At 38.8% G+C, this 19,598-nt stretch overlaps 1 protein-coding gene across 2 annotated transcripts; it reads left to right on the top strand.

Annotated features, from left to right (window-relative positions):
* The first annotated feature begins 2,072 nt into the window (after positions 1–2,072).
* eif2d (eukaryotic translation initiation factor 2D) lies at positions 2,073–11,981 on the top strand. Of its 2 annotated transcripts, XM_068333459.1 has the most exons (15): positions 2,073–2,296; positions 3,353–3,543; positions 3,644–3,727; positions 3,833–3,923; positions 4,005–4,112; positions 6,446–6,717; positions 6,902–7,019; positions 7,120–7,165; positions 7,250–7,356; positions 7,462–7,617; positions 8,499–8,588; positions 8,738–8,833; positions 10,115–10,235; positions 10,317–10,491; positions 10,590–11,981. In XM_068333459.1, the coding sequence occupies exons 1-15, from the start codon at positions 2,241–2,243 to the stop codon at positions 10,658–10,660; spliced, it is 1,782 nt and encodes a 593-aa protein (XP_068189560.1). In that variant the 5' UTR covers positions 2,073–2,240; the 3' UTR covers positions 10,661–11,981. The 2 variants fall into 2 exon arrangements, with proteins under 2 accessions (XP_068189560.1, XP_068189569.1); XM_068333468.1 differs by lacking the exon at positions 2,073–2,296 and having other exon boundaries at positions 3,430–3,543; positions 3,688–3,727; positions 10,590–11,979.
* The last annotated feature ends 7,617 nt before the right edge of the window (positions 11,982–19,598 follow it).

Genomic DNA, 19,598 nt, shown 5'->3' with positions numbered 1-19,598 from the left:
ATAATAAGACATAGAAGGAGCATAAGAAGAAGATATAAGAATAAGAATAAGAATAAGTGTATGAACCGAACTGTAGACTGACACCAAGGACCTGACAAAGTATTCCAAAGTTCTAGTTCCAGTTCTTTTTTAGGTTAATGGTAGGTCCTATGAGCCTAAATTCCAAACCACTTGTATGTAATACAAACATGAAAAAGACAGGAAACATTTGACATTGTTATTAACATTGTTAATGAGGAGAGCAGCCCCGGGGGGTCAGAGGTCAGACCGGAAGTTCCCGAGGTCAAAGGAGAGGAGAAAAAAGAGGAGAAGATGGACAAGAGCTGACGGGTGTGGAAGACACAGATGATGAAGATTAGGTTTTAGGATCATGGATAAGGGCTGATCAAACCAACATGTCAAGAGAATTTAGTCTAATGCTAACAGTATGTAAAACAAGATTAACACCCCACAGATTCAGACTTCCTGTGGTCTTTTGGTCTTTTCTGTTGGTATCATTTGCAGCGTTTCGTTCTTCTTTTCTCCACATCTCTGTGAACATCTGATCAGGAGACAAACTTTTGGCCCATTAACACCAATGAATAGAAGACTGTTTAGTATGGACACATTTATTCTGTTGCGCTCAGCAGAGATGTAGAAACCAGAGGGGGGGATGATCCCTCCCATCACCCCCAACAAATCACACAGTGCCTATGTTTATCCGTCAGGGTTTCATTTTGGCTGCATCAGTTTCTGAAGCTTGTCCATGTCTGAAGGACACCTTCTTCCTGTAGGGTAGATTGGACCGTCTGAGTTAACTTGTTGTCGGAGTAATTCTATTTAGTCGTACTAATCATGTTTGCTAGTAATAAACATAAAGGCAGCTCAGATTAGTCAGACATTCTTACAAATGTCTTTGAACGTTCCGTTGGTTCGACCCCGAACACAAGCAGGGGATTTCTCCGGTCGTTCCAACCTCTTTGATCTGGGTTATCTCCTTCCTTTAGACAATTTTAGTGGCTTTTTAATTTTCATCCACGCAGCTGTGTATTTTGTAAAGCTTAAACTTTTGTTTATGGCTTGTCTTTCAGGTGACAAGAGCATTCAGGGACTGCAAGTAAAAACTTTTGAAACCAGGTCCTACAGTGTAATCTTTTAAAAATGACATTGTGTAAACTGGCAAAGCATGGGTTTTATATTTTCAGCCAAATTATCATGTTTGAACAGATCAACAACTATCACAATAGTGGGGAACAGATATTGAACTGTGTGAGAAAGGTCACTCTCATGGTTTTGCAAATCTGCACATTCCTTCAGGAGAGTCATATTAACATGGGGATTTTTCAAAACACAAAGGAAAACCTTTTTTTCTGTAAAAAATGTGAGGAGATGATCACGCATTTATGTCAGTAGACTCAAACATATCCAAGAAGTAATTGATTTATAAGCTCTTTCATCAGTCCAACAGCAGGAATCTAATGTGTTGTTCGCAGATATTTTAACAAGTAGTTAAAGTCAGGAAACCCCCTGGTGTATTGATTTTTTCTGCTTTCTATTTAGGTTACGTTCACAATAACAGATTGAAGTGATTTTCTAAATTCCTGGATCAATGACGCACAAATTACATTTCTGAAATCTGATTTGAGTCATTATGATAAATTACGCATCACACGTCTCGTTGTTCATTGGTTATCCTGAAGATTCACGTTCATAATTACTTGTAACCAGCATTTGCTCTAATGTGAGCGCCTCGATGTCGGGTGCTCTCATTCATGCCGTATGGCCATGAATTAGATTAGCATTCAAAGCTGGCCCTCATATGAAAGACCTAGTTTTTTTAAAAATCAGATTTTTGTGCTCACACAGCTATAAAAATACAATACTGAGCTCAGATTTGTTCTGATTTTGCGGTAAAACGGAAGCAGAATGAAGAAATAAATACATTTAATCAACTACAAAATGTAGCAGAGCTTTAAAAGTGATAAATTTGATTTTTTTTTCTCTTTTTTTTTTCCTCGCTCCTCCTGCGGAACTAATTCCTACACATCGCGGTGCAGTTTCACGTCGGAAGTAAATACGTGTCGGACCATCACGCTCAGCGAGGGTCAGGCAGTTACTGTCTAAAGAAACTAGTCAATATCGTCAGTGCAGAGGGAAAACATTGTCTCTGTGTATATATTACCGATATAAAACAGTTGTATTTAATCTTAAAAAGAAATTATGAAATCTTGGTTGTAACCAAATCTTCAGTTCAGGAGAAAATGTTTGTCAAACCGTTTCGTGTCAGATCCAACACCGCTATTAAAGGATCAGACAGGTGAGACACAGCAGCTGCTCTCCGCAAACTCATGTTTCAACACTTGCTTCAAGTGAGATGATTAATATTTAGTGGTTTATTGAGAATGAACGTAACCTTAGATGTGTCAGCAGTTTGTCATACATCTTACTTTGTCACAATGAGCCTTGAGTCTGAGAGCTGTTACTATGTTTAGCGTCATACATGTCCAGGACATACACTCCATATTGCTTCTTAGGCTTCTACAGTTCAGAACAGAGGGTGTCTTTGTCTTCATTTCATTTAAAAGCAGCCCCAAAGCCTCCTAGAGGAACTAACTCCATTCACTGTAGATAGGCTGTTCTTCTCAGCATGTGTTACATTCTTTCTCCTCCCCAAAAATCCTTTTTAAACCATTTTGCATTGAGCTGTTCAAATTATTGCAGGAAGGTGATAAATCATGTATTTTGCCAAAAAGCTGATTACAGTCATTGAGTCTCAAGAATTTTGCTTCTAGCTGTAGTTTCAGAAACCACCAGTACACCAGGACTTCTTTAGCCATAGCTGGCTAGTCTGAATTAGTTTGTTATTCCAGTAACTGAAATCAGCGGGAAACATGTTGTCATTAAACAGGATGTTCATTATTGCAATTATTAAGTTTTGGTTGCTTTAATTGTGTCAGTCTGGACTCTGGCAATTAGCAGCACTCTTACTACGACATGTTTTTCCGTGTGCTGAGGCATAATATTTATCATCCGTATTCTAGTTTCACAGCAACTACACAAATTCCACTCAGATTTCAAGGAACAATATCTTTGACAAACATATCCAGCATTGCATGAATACATTTGAAAAAATACAGGATAATAAATGAAATGAAAAAATTTTAACCAGCAAAGAAGTTCACAAAGTTAGAACGTCGAGGAAACAGTGGGTTATGGTCTGGTCATGCTGTTTTAAACAGCAGAAATCATGTCGAGTTATATAGAAGACTGAAAATTGCATTCTTTAAGGGATTTTTTTTCAAAATATTCTGTCTGTAAAAAGTATCTGCAGCAGCAGCATGACTGAGACCCTAATTTGTGTTTCTATCTTCAGGAGAAAGCTCAAAGCTGACATATGTGCAGCTTTTCCTTCCCTGTGTGCTGAAGAATTGTCTGAGCTCATCCCCAACAAAGAGGAATTAAATATAGTGAAGATTTATTCACATAAGGGAGATGCTGTGACACTTTATGTTCTCCACAAAAACCCACTGTTCTTCGAACTAGAGAGAAGACTTTATCCTACAGGTGAGAAGCTGTGACGTTAGATTCAGACAATTTAAGTGGATAAAATATTGAAACTTCATTTAATCAAATGAATATTGCTGAGCGTTGTTGTATCTCATAGTGTATGTGCTTTGGCGTTACCCTTCTCTCCTGCCAACATTCAAGACATGGCCACCTGTGCTTCAGAAGATGGTTGGAGGGGCAGGTATGGTTCTTTTTCTCTTTTTGTAATCGAACTCCAGACTAATGACAGATGTGTAATTCTGTAGAATTTATGAAATCAACTAATAGGTCTTTTGTTTTGTAAAAGATCTCATGCTGCCAGGCGTGGTGGTGCCATCGAGTGGTCTTCCTGACGTGAAACAGGGTGACTGCTGTGCTGTCACGGTGGTGAGAAACAGGCAAGTTATACCAAACAAATGAGAGATGAAGATGTGCTTCTGAAAGACGTGAGTGGGAACATTTCCTCTGGTCTGCCACAGAGCTCCCGTTGCAGTGGGAACTGCTGCAGTGTCCAGCGGCCAGATGCACAGTTTGGGTATGAAAGGGAGAGGAGTGTGTGTCCTCCACACTTACATGGATAATCTCTGGTGAGTAGCTGCCTACAGGTTCCCGTCCTTGTTTTTTATAGGATTTAATGTAAGCTATACTTTATTTTTCCCAAAATGGGAAATTTAAAATGTGTTTTGTTCTGCAGGTACTTCAGTATTTTTTTTGTTGCTAACAGTTAAACCAGAGGATTGATGGTGTTTTCTTGTTGGTCCTGGCCTTACCGAGCCCCAGCTGGGAGATAATTATCTTGGCATAAGACTATAAAGAACAGGAAGTACAGTATTTTCTGCACTATAAGACACACTGGATTATAAGGCGCATATAATAATTTTTTTTAAAGAAGATTTAAAAACTAGTGGCTGTAGTTGCACTATCCATCCACTAGCTAGCGCATTCATGACTGTGAGTACCTTTAGTGAGCTGTGAACGACCCCTATTGTTATTTCAATGAGGCCATTCTGAGCCTCATCAAGGAAACCTGATCACTTGATCACTTTGCCATCTTAGAAAGAAGTCAACACGCATATTTAAAACCTGACATTAAAAACTGGTTAAATTCATTACGAGTGGACCACTCAGTTCGAACAGGGCAGATTATTTCCTGATCTGAAGTTTGAAGCAGATATTTATTGTTTCGATCGATCGGTAGTCCAGTCGGAGGTGAGGTGACGCTATTTGCTGCTGTGTGTCCTAAACAATTTTTTAACTGGTTTTTAATGTCAGGCTGATAATTTCCTGTCAAATGTGACGCTGTTTTTACTTCTAGAACTGACTTTAACGTCGGTGTCTCACCTCCGTGAATCTCACCGCACATCGCTGCAGACAGAATACACAAGCCTGAATGCGCCCCTCCACCACCCGCCCAGAGCTATCAACTACATTTGTAAATCAATGCAGCACACCTGACACCTTTGTCTAGCAGTGACTCTGCTCTTGAAATTTCAGAAAAGGCTGGAAGTTCAGCTTTGAGGGTCTTTCATTCACCTGTATGCCAGTTTCTCCGTGTGTTTCCACAGACTGATAGAATGGACGGTCATTACATACCAGATTACAGCCAATTAAGTTTAAAGTTGGTTATTTACGGCACCACAGTAGTTGGGAAATACTGAGATCATTCAGTCAGTCAAACTTTATTAATAGAGTTGTTGAAAATTCCCTGTTTTGCTCCGTAATCGTAGCCGGTCACCAGTGCTGCTCTGCCGTCAGACAGCAGCTCAGTGAGAGCGGCACCTCGGCACTGACCCTTGACTACCGTTGTTAGGGGGCCTTCTGAGGGTGCCTCCTGGTGCGGCATGACTGCCGGCCAGACTGCCGGCATTTTTTCAGCGACAAAGAAATAGAGAAAAATGACATCAAACACAAGTTAGGAAATTAACTTTGTTCAAAAAACTTTTGTCAGAGTTAAATGGTCTTAATTACTACATTGTGGGAAATGTAGTTTAGGTCAAACCTCACTTCTGACCTATTTATTTTCAGACACTGACCTTTTATGCTCTCGTGGGCCACATAAAACGACGTGTCGAGCCACATTTGGCCCCCGGGCCTTGAGTTTAACATAGAATAACCAATGCACTTTAGAGGTTTGGACTGAATGTTGTTTTTCGAAGATTTCATGAGTTATGAATCACTAATGGAAATTCTAGTTGGTAAGATTTGTTTGTCGAGCATCTGGGCTGTATGGTAGGGAGATAGGGAGGTAACTTCATTAATCCCTTAAGGAGGTTCTACCAGGGAAAATATCATCTGTGTTACATTACACACAGCACAGTAAGCACACAAAAAGAAGTACCCAACACCTTTCAAGGTACAGTATAAAAAGTACACACCCCATAAAATGTAAAAACAAAAAAATGCATAAATAATCATAAACAGATATGCTATGCCAAATAGTATAAAGTCTTTATAGTGGTATGTTTTACAATTGTATTGTGCCTGACAGTCAGTTATCCCTCAGCTCTTGTGGAGTTCCTCTTCTTCTCCCCCAGTGAGGAGTGGAGCAGCATGCTGAGCTTAGCTAACATTTTTATTCGTTTAGCAGACTAACGTAAGTATGTGATCAATCTTGACTCCATTCTCTAGATTAAATAAAGGTTAAATTAATAAAAATGTAATCAAACACACTGTTGAATTACTCATTGAGGTTTTCAGATTTGATAGCTGGAAGGTTAAACGGTTGCGGTTCAATCTGAGAAATGACTGTTGTTATTTCCCATCACAACATGGGTTCGATTCCAGTCTTGTTCATTTGCTGCATGTCGTCCCCTGGAGTAATGACGATTACATAGAAAACTGATTACATTTGAGTCAGTCATTGCGCTGGCCTGCAGTTAAGAAAAATTTGCATTTGTCTTTATGTTCACTTGATTTGTAGGGCACTTGGGGACAAGTCGGGTCCTCCATCTTTACCTGACTCAGAGAGTGAAGAGCAAGAGCAGAATGGAGAGGATGATGAAGTCAGTGAAGGAGGGGAGGAAGAACTTGAGAGGTGTGTGGAGGGGGAGCAGAGTTCCACTGGGGAGACGTCAACACGTCCAGCCTCTCCTAGTCTCGAGAAACTGAATCTGGCTGAGCAAGAGGAAGAAATGAGTGAAAAGGGTAACGAGGAAGAAGAGGGGAGCCAAGATGAGCAAAAAATGTCTCAAGGTATTGGATTCAGAAACGTTTCCCGTAGTGTGAACGTAGTGCTGTTCACACAGGTTCACATTAAATTCACGTTTGACTGACGGTCCTAAGGCAGCCTTCATTCAGTGGTTGTTACAACCACATGGTTTTATTGGTGTAACATCGATACGAGGATGTGACCCGAGTTCTACCCATAATTTCACAGACGATATGGATTCCCTGCTGTTGCAGTGTTTTCTCCATGCTCTCAAGAGCAAGGTGAAGAAATCAGAGCTCCCTCTCCTGACCAGCACATTTCTCCGCAACCACATGTTCTCCTGCTGGTAAAGTACTGTTTGTCTTTTTAGAAACACTGGAACACAAGTTGATTTTAGTTACTGACCTTTTGTTCTTATTGCTTTCCCACATGCATTCTTTTTTTAGCCCAAGTGGAAAGAAACTTGATATCAAGAAATCCAGCTATAAAAAGGTAAAATGGCTCTCCATAATGTGAATACGTCACACAAATAATTCTCATCATTTCTAAACGTTAATTCGTCTTTAAATCCAACAGCTTTCCAAGTTTCTGCAGACCATGGAGCAGCAGCGTAACCTGGTGCGAGTGAAGGAGCTGAGCAAGGGTGTAGAAAGCATCGTAGAGGTGGACTGGAAAAACCAAGAGTGAGCCCCCGATGGCCCCATCTCATGAGAACCGCTCGATTAATATTCATATAGGCAGCCTAATTACGTTTGAACTGACTAGCCGTGTACTTTGACATGTTATAGGCTGCGTTCCTTCAACATTCCAGAGGAGACAGATGTTGAAGTCGCTCTTGTGCGTGATGGAGGGGAAGGAGAAAGTCCATACCGGCCTCCTGAAATAACAACCTTGTACTCTGTCAACGCGCGAGTGGAGCCTCTCTTTCTGGATGCAAACATAAGGTACGTGTGGATGATATGAGGGAGTGTGTCTCTGTGTAATATGACTCTTTAATGTATGTTTTAAACATAACAGACAAGTTAACATTAAGAACAGCCACAAGTCTCCCTTTTACTTCCTTTCATCACCGACTCCTGTTTTTCTGACCCTGAGCTGAGTTGTTAAAACAATATTCCCATGTTACCTGACACTGTATGAAATCAATCCTCTGGTCCTCAACGCACACACACACCACACACAGACACACACACACACACACACACACACACGCGCGCCCTGTAGGCAGTTTTTTCATCTCATAAAATTCAACCTTCTCTGTTCATCTCTGATTTAAGATGGATCAGGAAGAGGGCGATCAGGGCAACACAACCTCCCAACACAACCCCCCAATCAGCTGATTTTAAAATAAGCTGATTATGGATTGTCACACATTTTGATTTATTTTTTAAACACTTTGTGTGTCTGCCTTTTTATCAAATTTTTTCAACTTTCCTTTTGCAATATTTTCATGATTCATCACACTTTTTTGCCTGTTTTTTTGTTCTGTTGTAATTTCATTGTGATGTTATTATCTTATTCTATTCTGTTCAGTGCATATATATATATATATATATATATATATATATATATATATATATATATATATATATATATATATATATATATATATATATATATATATATATATATTTATTTACATTTTCTCAATAAGGACAGAAACTCCCAAAATCACTAATTGATTCAAGCTGCTTGTTTTTCCTAACTATAACTTTTAATTGACTTTAATTATTACCAAAATCTTTAAAAGCTACTCAAAGTTAAGGTAACTTGATTGATAACCATGTTAACTCTTCTTCTGATGTGTGCTTTGGTGTCCCCACAGGAAAGGGACGGTACTGCAACCTGCAGAGGTGAGAAGTGTTGTCACGGAGTACGTGAAGAGGAACGAACTGGTGGATGAAATTAACAAAAAGTAAGGAGAAGTTTAAAACTACACATAGAACATTGTCATTGCCGCAATCACAGTATATTGTGATTAATTTCATATATTTTGTATTGCTATCATCCATGTTTTGTTTTTTTTATACAAGTTGCTTCAATTCGTTTCTTCCTCCTGAATAGTTATGTGACCATAAACCCTGTTCTATGTGACTGTTTGCTGGAGAAATCTGAGTACCAGAATGTAGAGTCTGTCAAGTGGGATGACCTCTTTAGCAGGTAATTTCATTTTGTACTCTATTACTCTTACAGTTTACTCATACAAAATTTGACTAATTGATATCGGCACTGAACAAGTAGGTGAGCCTGTGAGAACATAGATTACATACTGACCATGAATACTGGTGAGTTAGATGAATTAACTGTTGTTTAAGAAAAATGAACATTGAGAGAACATTTCAGTTCAGTTTAATGGGGGTGGGTGGATTCCACTGGCATCATCGCTGCGTGACGCTGGATTAATCAACCTAATGCAAACCCGTGGTCGTTGTCTTGTCTGTAAACAGCAATAATACTGTTTCTTAAAGTCTATATTCCCAGCGTGTGGTTTATAATGTTATAAAAGAAAGTCTATAATGTTTATAATTACATTGCCTCACGTAAAAAGCCTTTTTTTGTGTATAGGCAGAGTAACTATTGACTTAGAAAAACATTGTTTGTGGAGGAGTCATAGGGTATTTTTTTGGCTCTGGTTGCAAAAAAGCAAATCCATGACCAATGAATTTCATGGCAATACCAGATTGAACTATTAAATTACCCATAAAAATGTTACATGTCATCATTATACAAAACATTGTCGTTAATAAAAACATGTTTTCTCGTAGTTTTAATGATTCACACCTGCAAAAAAAAACATACAAGTTCAAAGATACACTGCCTGGACAAAAAAAAAAAGTCACCACCAAAAAAAGCCCAAAGAATTCTGACATTGTCATCTTGGAATATGCCCGTGCCATCGGGGAAGAAAAAAATCCACTGATGGAATAATCTGGTCAGTCAGTATATTCAGGTAGTCAACCGACCTCATTCTTTGAACACATACTGTTACTGAACCTAGACCTGACATGACCGGGCATATTCCAAGATGATAATGCCAGGATTCGATAAGATAAGATATACTTTATTGATCCCAAACTGGGAAATGTAAGAATTGGGCTGACATTGTGAAAGATTTTTGAGCTCAGAGTACCACACAAAATTGGTTTGAGTTCAGTAAGCACGAGAAATCATACACAAGATGCAAAGAGTTCATACACAAAATTAACAAACTCACGACAGATTTTTGAGAAAACAGAAGGTTTTTAAGGTGGGCCGTAGTGTGAAATATACAGTATACTGGGTTAGGTAACAGTGTCAGCAGATCCTGTTCAACAGTATATCATATATCAGCCTTCATCTCTCTGTCATGCAATTTCCTCCGGGATTAATAAAGTATCTATCTATCTATCTATTTATCCTTTGCTGTCTACTCAATAATAAGAATATATCCTTATTCCATAGGACTTTGGGATTGATGCAGGAATGTTCCCAAATTGTTTTTCCTGGAAAAACACCGGTCATGAAGAAAGGTCACCTTGAGCCCATCGACATCTCTGTGGCTTCTCGGGGCTCCAATAAGAAGGTGACAACATTTTCTATAATCCTGTGAGTGTGTGTGTGGCTGAGCTACACCGTACGGATATGTTTGTTCTCCCTCCTGTAGGTGACTCTGATAAAGAACCTGGAAGCGTACGGTTTGGACCCAGCAGCCGTTGCCACTGCTTTGCAGCACAGAGTGCAGGCCAGCTCCGTCTTACAGCCCCTCCCTGGAGGCAAGGACAAGCTTCTTGTGCAGATTCAGGGAAACCAGATTCGTCAAGTGGGCAGTCTGCTGCTAGGTTTGGAAAAAAGACTTTATTAATCTGAAAAGTTTGTCTCAACCATGTTCATTTATGCAAATGTCTCCAGTTTGTTCAAACATTAATTTCATTTTCAGATCACTATCAAATCCCACGCAAGTTCATCCAAGGATTGGACAAAGCCCCCAAAGGTGGCAAGAAAAAGTAGCATTTCACTGTGACAGAGCGAACAATAATGGTTTTAAAGTGGTGTTACTGTATGTAAACACAATAGATGTGTGTGTGCGTGTGTGTGTGTGTGTGTGTGTGTTTGTGTGTATGAATGAAGTTATCATTGAGGTTATTTAAACCAGAACATCATAGTTCCATCATAAGGTAATTTTGTTTCTGCTGGCAAGACTTGTGGGGAAAACTCTTCTCCAAAGGAAGATGAAACACTGCATGAAGCTAATAAACATTTATTGATGTGTCCCAAAAAATGTTTACTATTCACCAGTAAAATCATTTTAGAGGATAGTTTCAGCTTAAATTAGAGGTTTAATTACACTCTTTAGTCTCATGTTGGATTCTCTGAATGTATCAGATGTTGATGTGATTTCGTTCAGCACATGGCTTTAAATGAAATGAGAACAGCTTGTACTTGGAGCACATGCTGAGACAATCACAGAGCTGTTCGAAGCAATGCATCGCCAAAGCAACCGTTCTTATCTGGGTGACAGCGTCACAAGTGATCAAGTATAACATGCTGGCGTTTTGGATAAACACTTGAAATAGTAGAAGCACACATTGAAAAGAACAAAAATCAGTCAAGTGTAATTTTTTTGATATTTTAAACCAAAATGTTGCAGCTATGTTTTACTCATAGATCAGAAGGGACCCATGTGGAGCATTTCTTAACTTGTCAAACTGAAACTGTTAAGGATCAGATTTATAAAAACATTTTTTGCTTTGTTTTATTTTAACTGGGGCCATTAAACAGGCTTGTCTCGGTGTTGAGGTTGGGTCTATGTTACGATCATCTGAAAATCTGCTTTTTATTTTTATTTTTTATTCATTTTATTTTCTTCTTTCCAGTCATGTTATTACAACAGATTTTACTTTCATCAGTGTTGAGACATCAGCAACAACATATAATACTTTGAAAGCGTGTCTGAAGATGTTTTCTTTATAAAAGTTGGAATTTGCCGGCCCAAAAAATCTTTTGCTTCCCCCGAAAGTGTTGAAATTCAAAGAACCGCGTCAATGAACGTGGCTTTTACTTTTTCCCCCCAAAATGATTTCCTGACAAATAAAATAAAACAGTGGATGACTGAGTTTCAATTAAGAATTTAAGTAATAAAAGATCAGAGAAAGAACGGAAGAAAGTTCCTATTTAGATGGGAAATAGTAAGTAAACATGTAAAAGTGTAAACATGTGCTTGTTGAGTATGCAGTAATAAAACAAGTTAATTTTTTCCATCAGTTATATAAGGAAATTGAAACATGGAGACAAACCTTTAGACAATTTGGTTTCAGCAGTGATTTTAAGCAGACGCACACAGACATGGGGGGGGGGGCCACAACAGAATTGGTTTTCAATGAACAGAGGGTATTTTTTGTGAGGTTTTTTTTGACCCAATTGCAAAATAGCACATATTTAAATTCATTGGTGAAGTGGGAGGTGGAGCAAGGGATTCCTACTCAACAAGAATCGGGAGTTATTTATTATATTTTAAGAATTCAGTGTGATTGTAAATTAGTCATTGATTGTTACTGCTTTGACATAGCGATAAGTTAAGAGATTGCATTTTAAGCAATGAAGAAGTTAAGTGGAAAGATTGAACTTTAAAACTGGAGATAATTCATACATTCTGAATGATATAGCTTCATTTATAGCAGTGAGGAATGTTGTAATGCAGGAACGTTGGCCTAGATTTAGAGTGATCCTGCCCAAAAAAAAGTCAGTCGTCCTTGTATTCTATTTTTCTCTAGTGCTTAGTGGTGTGATTTATAGAGTGGATAAAACTACAGTATAAAGTAAACACTAACAGATCCTGACTGTGTGAGCCATTCAACCCCTGGCTAAATTGATGGAGTCACCACTTTTTTGTTTATTCAGTTGTTTAATTTAGCAGAAAAAAATCAGATCACAGAGATGCCGCAAAACTAAAGTCATTTCAAGTGGCAACTTTCTGGCTTTAACAAACACTGAAAGTATTACTCAATTCAGGGGAAACAATTATGGAATCACTTTGGAAATTTAAATTTTCAAAACACCTGCATCAAGTTAAATCTGCTCATTAATCAGCGGTTAAAACGGAGTGAATCTGCGTTGGGTGTGGTGATGATGGTGGAACTTTTGCTTGGTGCCGTTCCAATCGGATTCATGAAGACAACTGCTTGAAGAAAACATGCAAATTTCCACCGTCACTGATGATTGGGCTTCATGTCAGGTAAAGGCCCTGGGGAGATGGCTCTCATTACGTCTTCAATTAATGCACAAGTTTACGTTGACATTTCGGACACTTTTCTGATCCCATCTGTTGAAATGATGTTTGGGGATGATGACCTCATTTTTCAATATGATGATACATTTTACTATACACCAAAAGCCTGTGAAAATGTTCCTTAAAAAAAGACAAGGTCGATGTCGTGGCCTGCAAAGACTCAAGCCTGTTGAGATGGAAGTGAAAGAAAATGGTCCACGAGAAGACTTCAACCTGCACAACTGATCTTGAAACAGCAGTCAGAGAAAGTTAGAGTTGGACTGATGGGGAGTTCCTTAAATCCATTCCTCAGACTGAAGCTGTTATAAAAGCCAGAGGTGGGGCAAAAATGTACAAGTGGTGGGTTGTAGTGTTGTTTTTTTTAAATTCCACAATTTTTTTTCCTTAGAAATTAGTTATGCCATAATTTCTTCCATCTTGATCTAAAAAAAAAGTAATTGTTATTGATTACAGCTTGTTTTTCTTGATTTCTGTTAGTGTGTTAAAAGCCAGAAAGTTGCCATGACTTTAGTTTTGTGGCTTCTCTGATCTGATTTTTTTCTACAACATTAAACAATTCAAAAAAATCCTCAAAGAATGGTGATTCCATCATTTCTGTCAGGGGTTGTATGGGGGGTTTTTTATCAGTGGTTTGACTTGAAATGACTTTGGTAGTAGTAACTAAAAAAAATAAGAAAAATGTGCGGTACATATATGATATAAACCCTAGATTTTATTTAGGCTTATTTATTTAAAAAGTCCATACAATGTTTGTATTGTAAGATTTGCAAAGATTTGAGCAGAAATCTGATTCATTGGGACAGCTATGTGAGCTCTTTGCTCATTTACAGTATATTACAATTCAATTTGCTCAGAATGACAATGGTTGTCATGTCCTTTCGTTTGTTTGCTTTTGGTTTGGACACCATTTCCAAAGTTCCAGATTGAAATTCCAGTTCCAAAAATAACTGTCAACATGGAAGGAGAGGGAGTCCCTTTTTTTTTGTAGCTACAAGTTTATGAAACAGCAGTAAAGACAAATAAGTTGTGTTTTATGGAGCCATGGTTCAACTTAAGGCCTTGTCTACTGAGACAAAACACAGTCATAAAGTTGTTTTGTCCGACACTCCTCGTGTTCCATAACCCCAGGAAAGTCCTTCTGCACAAACTTCCTTCAATGTGTCAGCAATTAACGCTCTTTGTCATCTTTATGAAACTTGTTTGTTAGAGTTTCTCACCAGCGTAGCGCCTTTATTAAAACTAAAACTTTATTAAAACTTTATTAAACCTGCAGCAGTCACCTGAATAAACTGGTAAAAAAAAATGCTAAAATTCTTTTGTCATGACCAATAGAGGTGGTCAGGTAAGTCCTTGTTTGTTTTGGGTCAAGGAGTCAATGTGAGGAATTTTCTGCATCTAAGAACCCAGTAGCTGAGAGAGATCAGGTGCAGATCAACCCGTTAAGAGTAAGGATTGATGAGGAAGAGGAATATGTACGCTTGTAGAGTCTGGAACCAAACTGGTGTGAATGAAATGCAATGGGGAATCCTGTTTGTAGACACATCTGGTCTGGTTGTTCCTGGAGACTGAACTGTTAGCTGACAGCAGGGCTAAATAGAAATAAAGTTGACTGTTGTTCTTAAAAACTGGTGAAGAGTTCCATGAAGTGTTTTCGTCTACTTCTCCTCAAGGATTAAATTATAAGGAGCAAAAATTTACCGTGAAGTAATCTGAATTTAAATAGTTATGTGGATTATCTGTACGTATTTTAATACCATTACATGCTTTTATCCTTATTGTGCAGTAACATGATACTGTTTGCTTTTAATGGTTTTCTAGTGATTTTAAGAGTCCAGTATTTGTGGTGGACAGACTTTAATGATCAGTATTTTTCTGTGCTTTTTTTTTAAACCAATAGAATATAATAATCAATAACCATAACTCTAAATAAAACGCACTTGTATTTTATTTTTGTTTATGTTTACATGTTCTAATGACGTCAGCTTGTCCCTCTGTATAAAGGATGTAGGAACCAATGTTTTGGGGTCAGGTTTCTGTCTGGAAGCATTAACTGACGCCAACGCAGAACTCTGAATGTTTTGCTAGTTGATGTTAACTATTGGTGGATTAACTGAGAAACTTAATGAAATAAAACGAATAATCAAACATAAAGGGGCGTGTCAGACTTCTGATGACCAGGAAGTGACGTCAGCGCATCATTCAGGTAAGTGTTGGAACACCTCAGGATTTTATTTATTGTGTGTTGTTGTTTTTCTGTCCTGTTATTGTTTCTGGTCATTCTTACGGAATAAAACTTTAGTATTTAGAGTACTAATGACATTGTTTTAGTGTTTAGAGCAGCAATGACATTTAAATGACCTCAAATGGAGATTATAGATTGGAATTTAATAAATAACGACTTACAAACAATTCAGCTGAAGAAGAGCCTCTCTGAACCAGTTGTGTTTGTATGTTGAGGACTGCCTGCACTTGGGTAGACTGTCCTTCCAGAGCAGATTGTTGTTTATTCAGGGCTCTAATGTTTCTTTCTCTTCATGGGAAGAAACTCTTTTCCAGTCTATTTGATTTGTATGCGTTTAACACAACCACAAAAACACGTTGGAGACATTAACGGGACATTTGGATACTGGAGCCAGTACAAGACAAGACCTAAACTGGTTTGTAGACCTAATCTGGTTTGTAGTCTGGTTCATTTAGGTCAGATGTGGCCCCAGTGTCTGCTGGGAGAAATGAACGTACCTGCAATGAGTACTTAGGTAATAAGATATCCCACATTTATTCCAGTCTTCCAGTCCTTGCAGGAGTGTTCTAGAGCTGATTGGAACCCTTGGTCCTCCTGAAAATAATTGTGTCTCAGTCACTAGACCAGACTTTGCCTCCCCGATGTCCCACTGGAGTGTAACCGTTGTCCATCAGGCCTTGTAAACAGGTTAACGTGCATGTGTTGAGAGTGAGCCTGTGCTCTCATTCTGTTTCCCCTTTTACTTAATGCGTCTGGGGCCTCACCATTGTTGTTGTTGTTGTTGTTGTTGCACTGATGGATTTCTTTAAACATGGTAACAATTTTCTAGTCGTAAATCTTGCTCTGTATGAAGGTCGAAAACAGTTCTACAGCTGCAGAATATTATTTCAGTTATAGCTATTGTGAAAGGGTTAATTATACGTAGTAACAAAAAGAAGAATTAAATGTAGTGTAATGATAGTGTAAATATAGTGTAATACAGCTTCAGACGGATTATATTTAAGGAAACCAGGGTTAAATGGTGCTTTCTATACAGGAAGTGGACACTTCAGGAGAGTTATCTAAGAATTCACAAATACTGTTCTTTCAGTGCTGCCCGCGTCACGCGTCGTGAGTCCTTACATCTGTCTGCAGCCACCCACTGTGGCCAAACAAGGAATTTATGATTCTTTGCCAACAATCCCACACAGAAATGTGACTGTGATTACTGTGTGGTGCAGAGGTTACATAAGGTCACAGGCCAGTTATTCAGAAAAAAAATGTTTCTTAACATTTTTGAAATCTCAATTTGGCACCCGCTGGCCAGTTAGTAGATTATGTCGGTGGTTTTGGTGTCATTTTGTTTTGGCAGATTATTTCTGTTTCATCTTCTCTCTTACAGTAAACTAGTCTGATCTTTTTCTACCAATGAAGTCAGTCAACATGAAAGTGTGTCTCATTCTGTTGCTCTTATTTTAATAGTGATGCATGATAAAGAGAACTAAATATTAAACTGTCACATTTTGTTATTTACATATTTTAAGTTGTGACTCCGTGATCTTTGCACGTCTAACGTCGGATTATGTTGACGAATGATTTCTTTTGCGTGGTTTTCACTTCAGACGACAGATTTGCTGATTGCATAACATAACACGTCTGTGGCGATGCTTCTTTTCTGGTTAAACGTCACAATCGCTGATGTTGTTGTGCATCACATCCACTTCAGTTTACAGCTGAGAGGATTAGAGGAACAAGATGATTTGGCTGTAGTTATGGAAAATACTAATCTGGTTGATCTGTTTTCAGCCTGTCCTCACCAGCAACATGCTTTTAATAGTGTCTGATCATCCACTGATAGAGTTCTAATGTGGTTCATGAAAACTGAAGTCGTGTCATCAGTCAATTCTTTTATATGCAGCTGCTTTTTTTACCTTTTGAAGTTAAAATTCTTTAATAGCTGCCAGGGTTTTTGCTCCTCATTTGCAGTCCTGAAACCAATTCTCTCAGGGACTGTTGTCGTAGTATCACTGTAAACTGGGGCATGAGAGCTATGAGTACAAACAGTCCTCAAGGATATGAATAATCCAGATTTCAATGTGCTGACAGGAAGGCCAGACAGGAAAACTATTGAGGCAGGAACTCACAAGAAGCAGAAGACAAGACAAAACAAGGAAACCCATGAAAATACATTGTTAAGATTAAGAACTAATCCTGCTAAACAGTTTACAAACTGTGCTAAACACACTCAGATGTACTAATTATTAAATAGTAGTTCACTCAAATGAGTAGCTGCAGAAATAACAAGAAATTAGCTGGAGTGATAGCAGATACAGTCTGCATTGCCATCTGTTGGTCAGCATCCATCACAGCACACACACACACACACACACACACACACACACACACACACACACACACACACACACACACACACACACACACACACACACACACACACACACACACACATTCATGGCTACTGGTGTCTGACGTGTTCCCAGTCTGCAGTGGTCAGTGTCAGGTGAATCCAGCGGATTAATAGAGTTAATCCTGACTCTGACAGAAAGCTGTCAGAAAACACGATGCGTCTGAGTCCGATCCATGGAGGCCCCTCTTCACAACACTTAAGACATCTGTTGCTGACATCTTGGTGCCAGATTCTGCAGCACATATTCCGAAATTCAGAAAAGTTGTGAAGACTGGAGTCCATGCCTTGATGGTTCATTGTTATTTTGGCAGAAAAAGTGGGGCACATCCATCGGGACCCAGCCGGATTCCTAATCAGGATTCCTAATCACCTCCTGGCATGATTTTCACAGTATCATCTGAGTAGACCATTATCTCAGTCCAGGCAAGAGGTTTTCAATTAAAAACGTGATATTTGTTGTTGCTTTTTTCTGTTCTTACAGGCTGCTTTTTTAAAAATATAAAATTATTTAGTCCTCAAGCCGGAAAAAAAAAACTGTCTAGTTTGCATTACAAATAAATTCCTTTCAGTCCTTTGAAAACAAAATATCCTCAAAGGAAAATTAAGCAAAGTGATTTTCGTGCATCATCTGTCCTTCTAAATTCATTGGGGGAAAAATGTGCATCGCTCTCTCCAAGCCACAGATAAGTTCCATCTGTGGAGAAGTACAGTATCCGTCAGCTTGTAGCCCTGTTTCTTCTGCTGTGGTGACATTTCTGGCCCAAAAGGAAATCTGAATGATAAGAAGGAGCCCAAAAGATTGGAAATGAACAGATAAGCACCAACAGGCTCCATAGAAGGAACAAGTAGAAATAACTTTTCCATATTGTCATCTTGGAAGACTGTTTTCATTGTCAGCCTGTCTAATTTTAGATAATGCCATCATTCATGATTGTTGTGTACCTCTGCCACAACGCATGGACACACGTGGCAATCCGCAGTAGGAAGAAAAAGTTTGAGTCAAGAGGAACATAAAGTGAGTAAAATAATACTACCGTAAAATTCTAATATTTCTTGTTTGCTCTGTAAAGTTAAAATGAACTTTAGATCTCCATGTAAGATGTCTGTATGACATAGAAAATGTGAAAGGTGAAAAAACAGACAATAAGTCAAGCAGCGCCAAACCAGATTACAGACCAATCAAAGTGCAAATAAGCACAAAATGAAATACTTACAACAGTAATAGCATATAAAATAGCAACACCTATAAACTGATGTGGTGCACATGGCAGAGTCCGGCCAATGTCTTTAAAAAAAATAATATTTGAAACATAAATTCTGAGACGATGAAATTATACTGCAAAAAGTACCATTCTAATATGTTATGACAGTAAGATTATGACAGTAAGATTAAAAAAATCATAAAATACTAAAATGGATTCGTAGTAGTCAGTCAGCCATCTTCAGATTACCACCGCTGTATCCGCCGCAGCAGGTCACGGGGAGCCGGAGCCTATCTTGGCGTGAGGCAGGGGACACTCCGGGCACGATGCCAGTGCACCGCGGAGCCACACAAAGACATACAACCATGCACACACACATTCATTCCTACGGGAAATTTGGAATAGCCACTCAACCTGAAGTGCATGCTTTTGGAGGTGGGAGGAAGCCGGAGAACCCGGAGAGAACCCACGCAGACACGGGGAGAGCATTGCGAACTCCGCACAGAGCGGGAGTCGAACCCGGGTCCGTCGTGTTCTGAGGCGGCAGCGCTAACCACTGCGCCACCGTGCCGCCCGGATTTGCAGTAGTGATTGTAAAAATATAATACCAAACTTATGAACCTGTAACACCATAAAAATATGATGATGATACCATTAATGAATTTTATCTGAGAAAGTTTCTAAACTGATAAAAACATAGCAGGTGAGCAATAGTTATTAGTGATCTTTGCTGTATAATAAGCAGGATTACAGTACAGTATATCTGAGGTTTACGATGAGTGGGACCAAAGATCAAAACCTCCGCTTTA

The sequence above is a fragment of the Antennarius striatus genome, chromosome 2, assembly GCF_040054535.1.
Source record: "Antennarius striatus isolate MH-2024 chromosome 2, ASM4005453v1, whole genome shotgun sequence".
Lineage (NCBI taxonomy): Eukaryota > Metazoa > Chordata > Actinopteri > Lophiiformes > Antennariidae > Antennarius > Antennarius striatus.
This window is presented reverse-complemented; position numbering and strand designations above follow the sequence as displayed.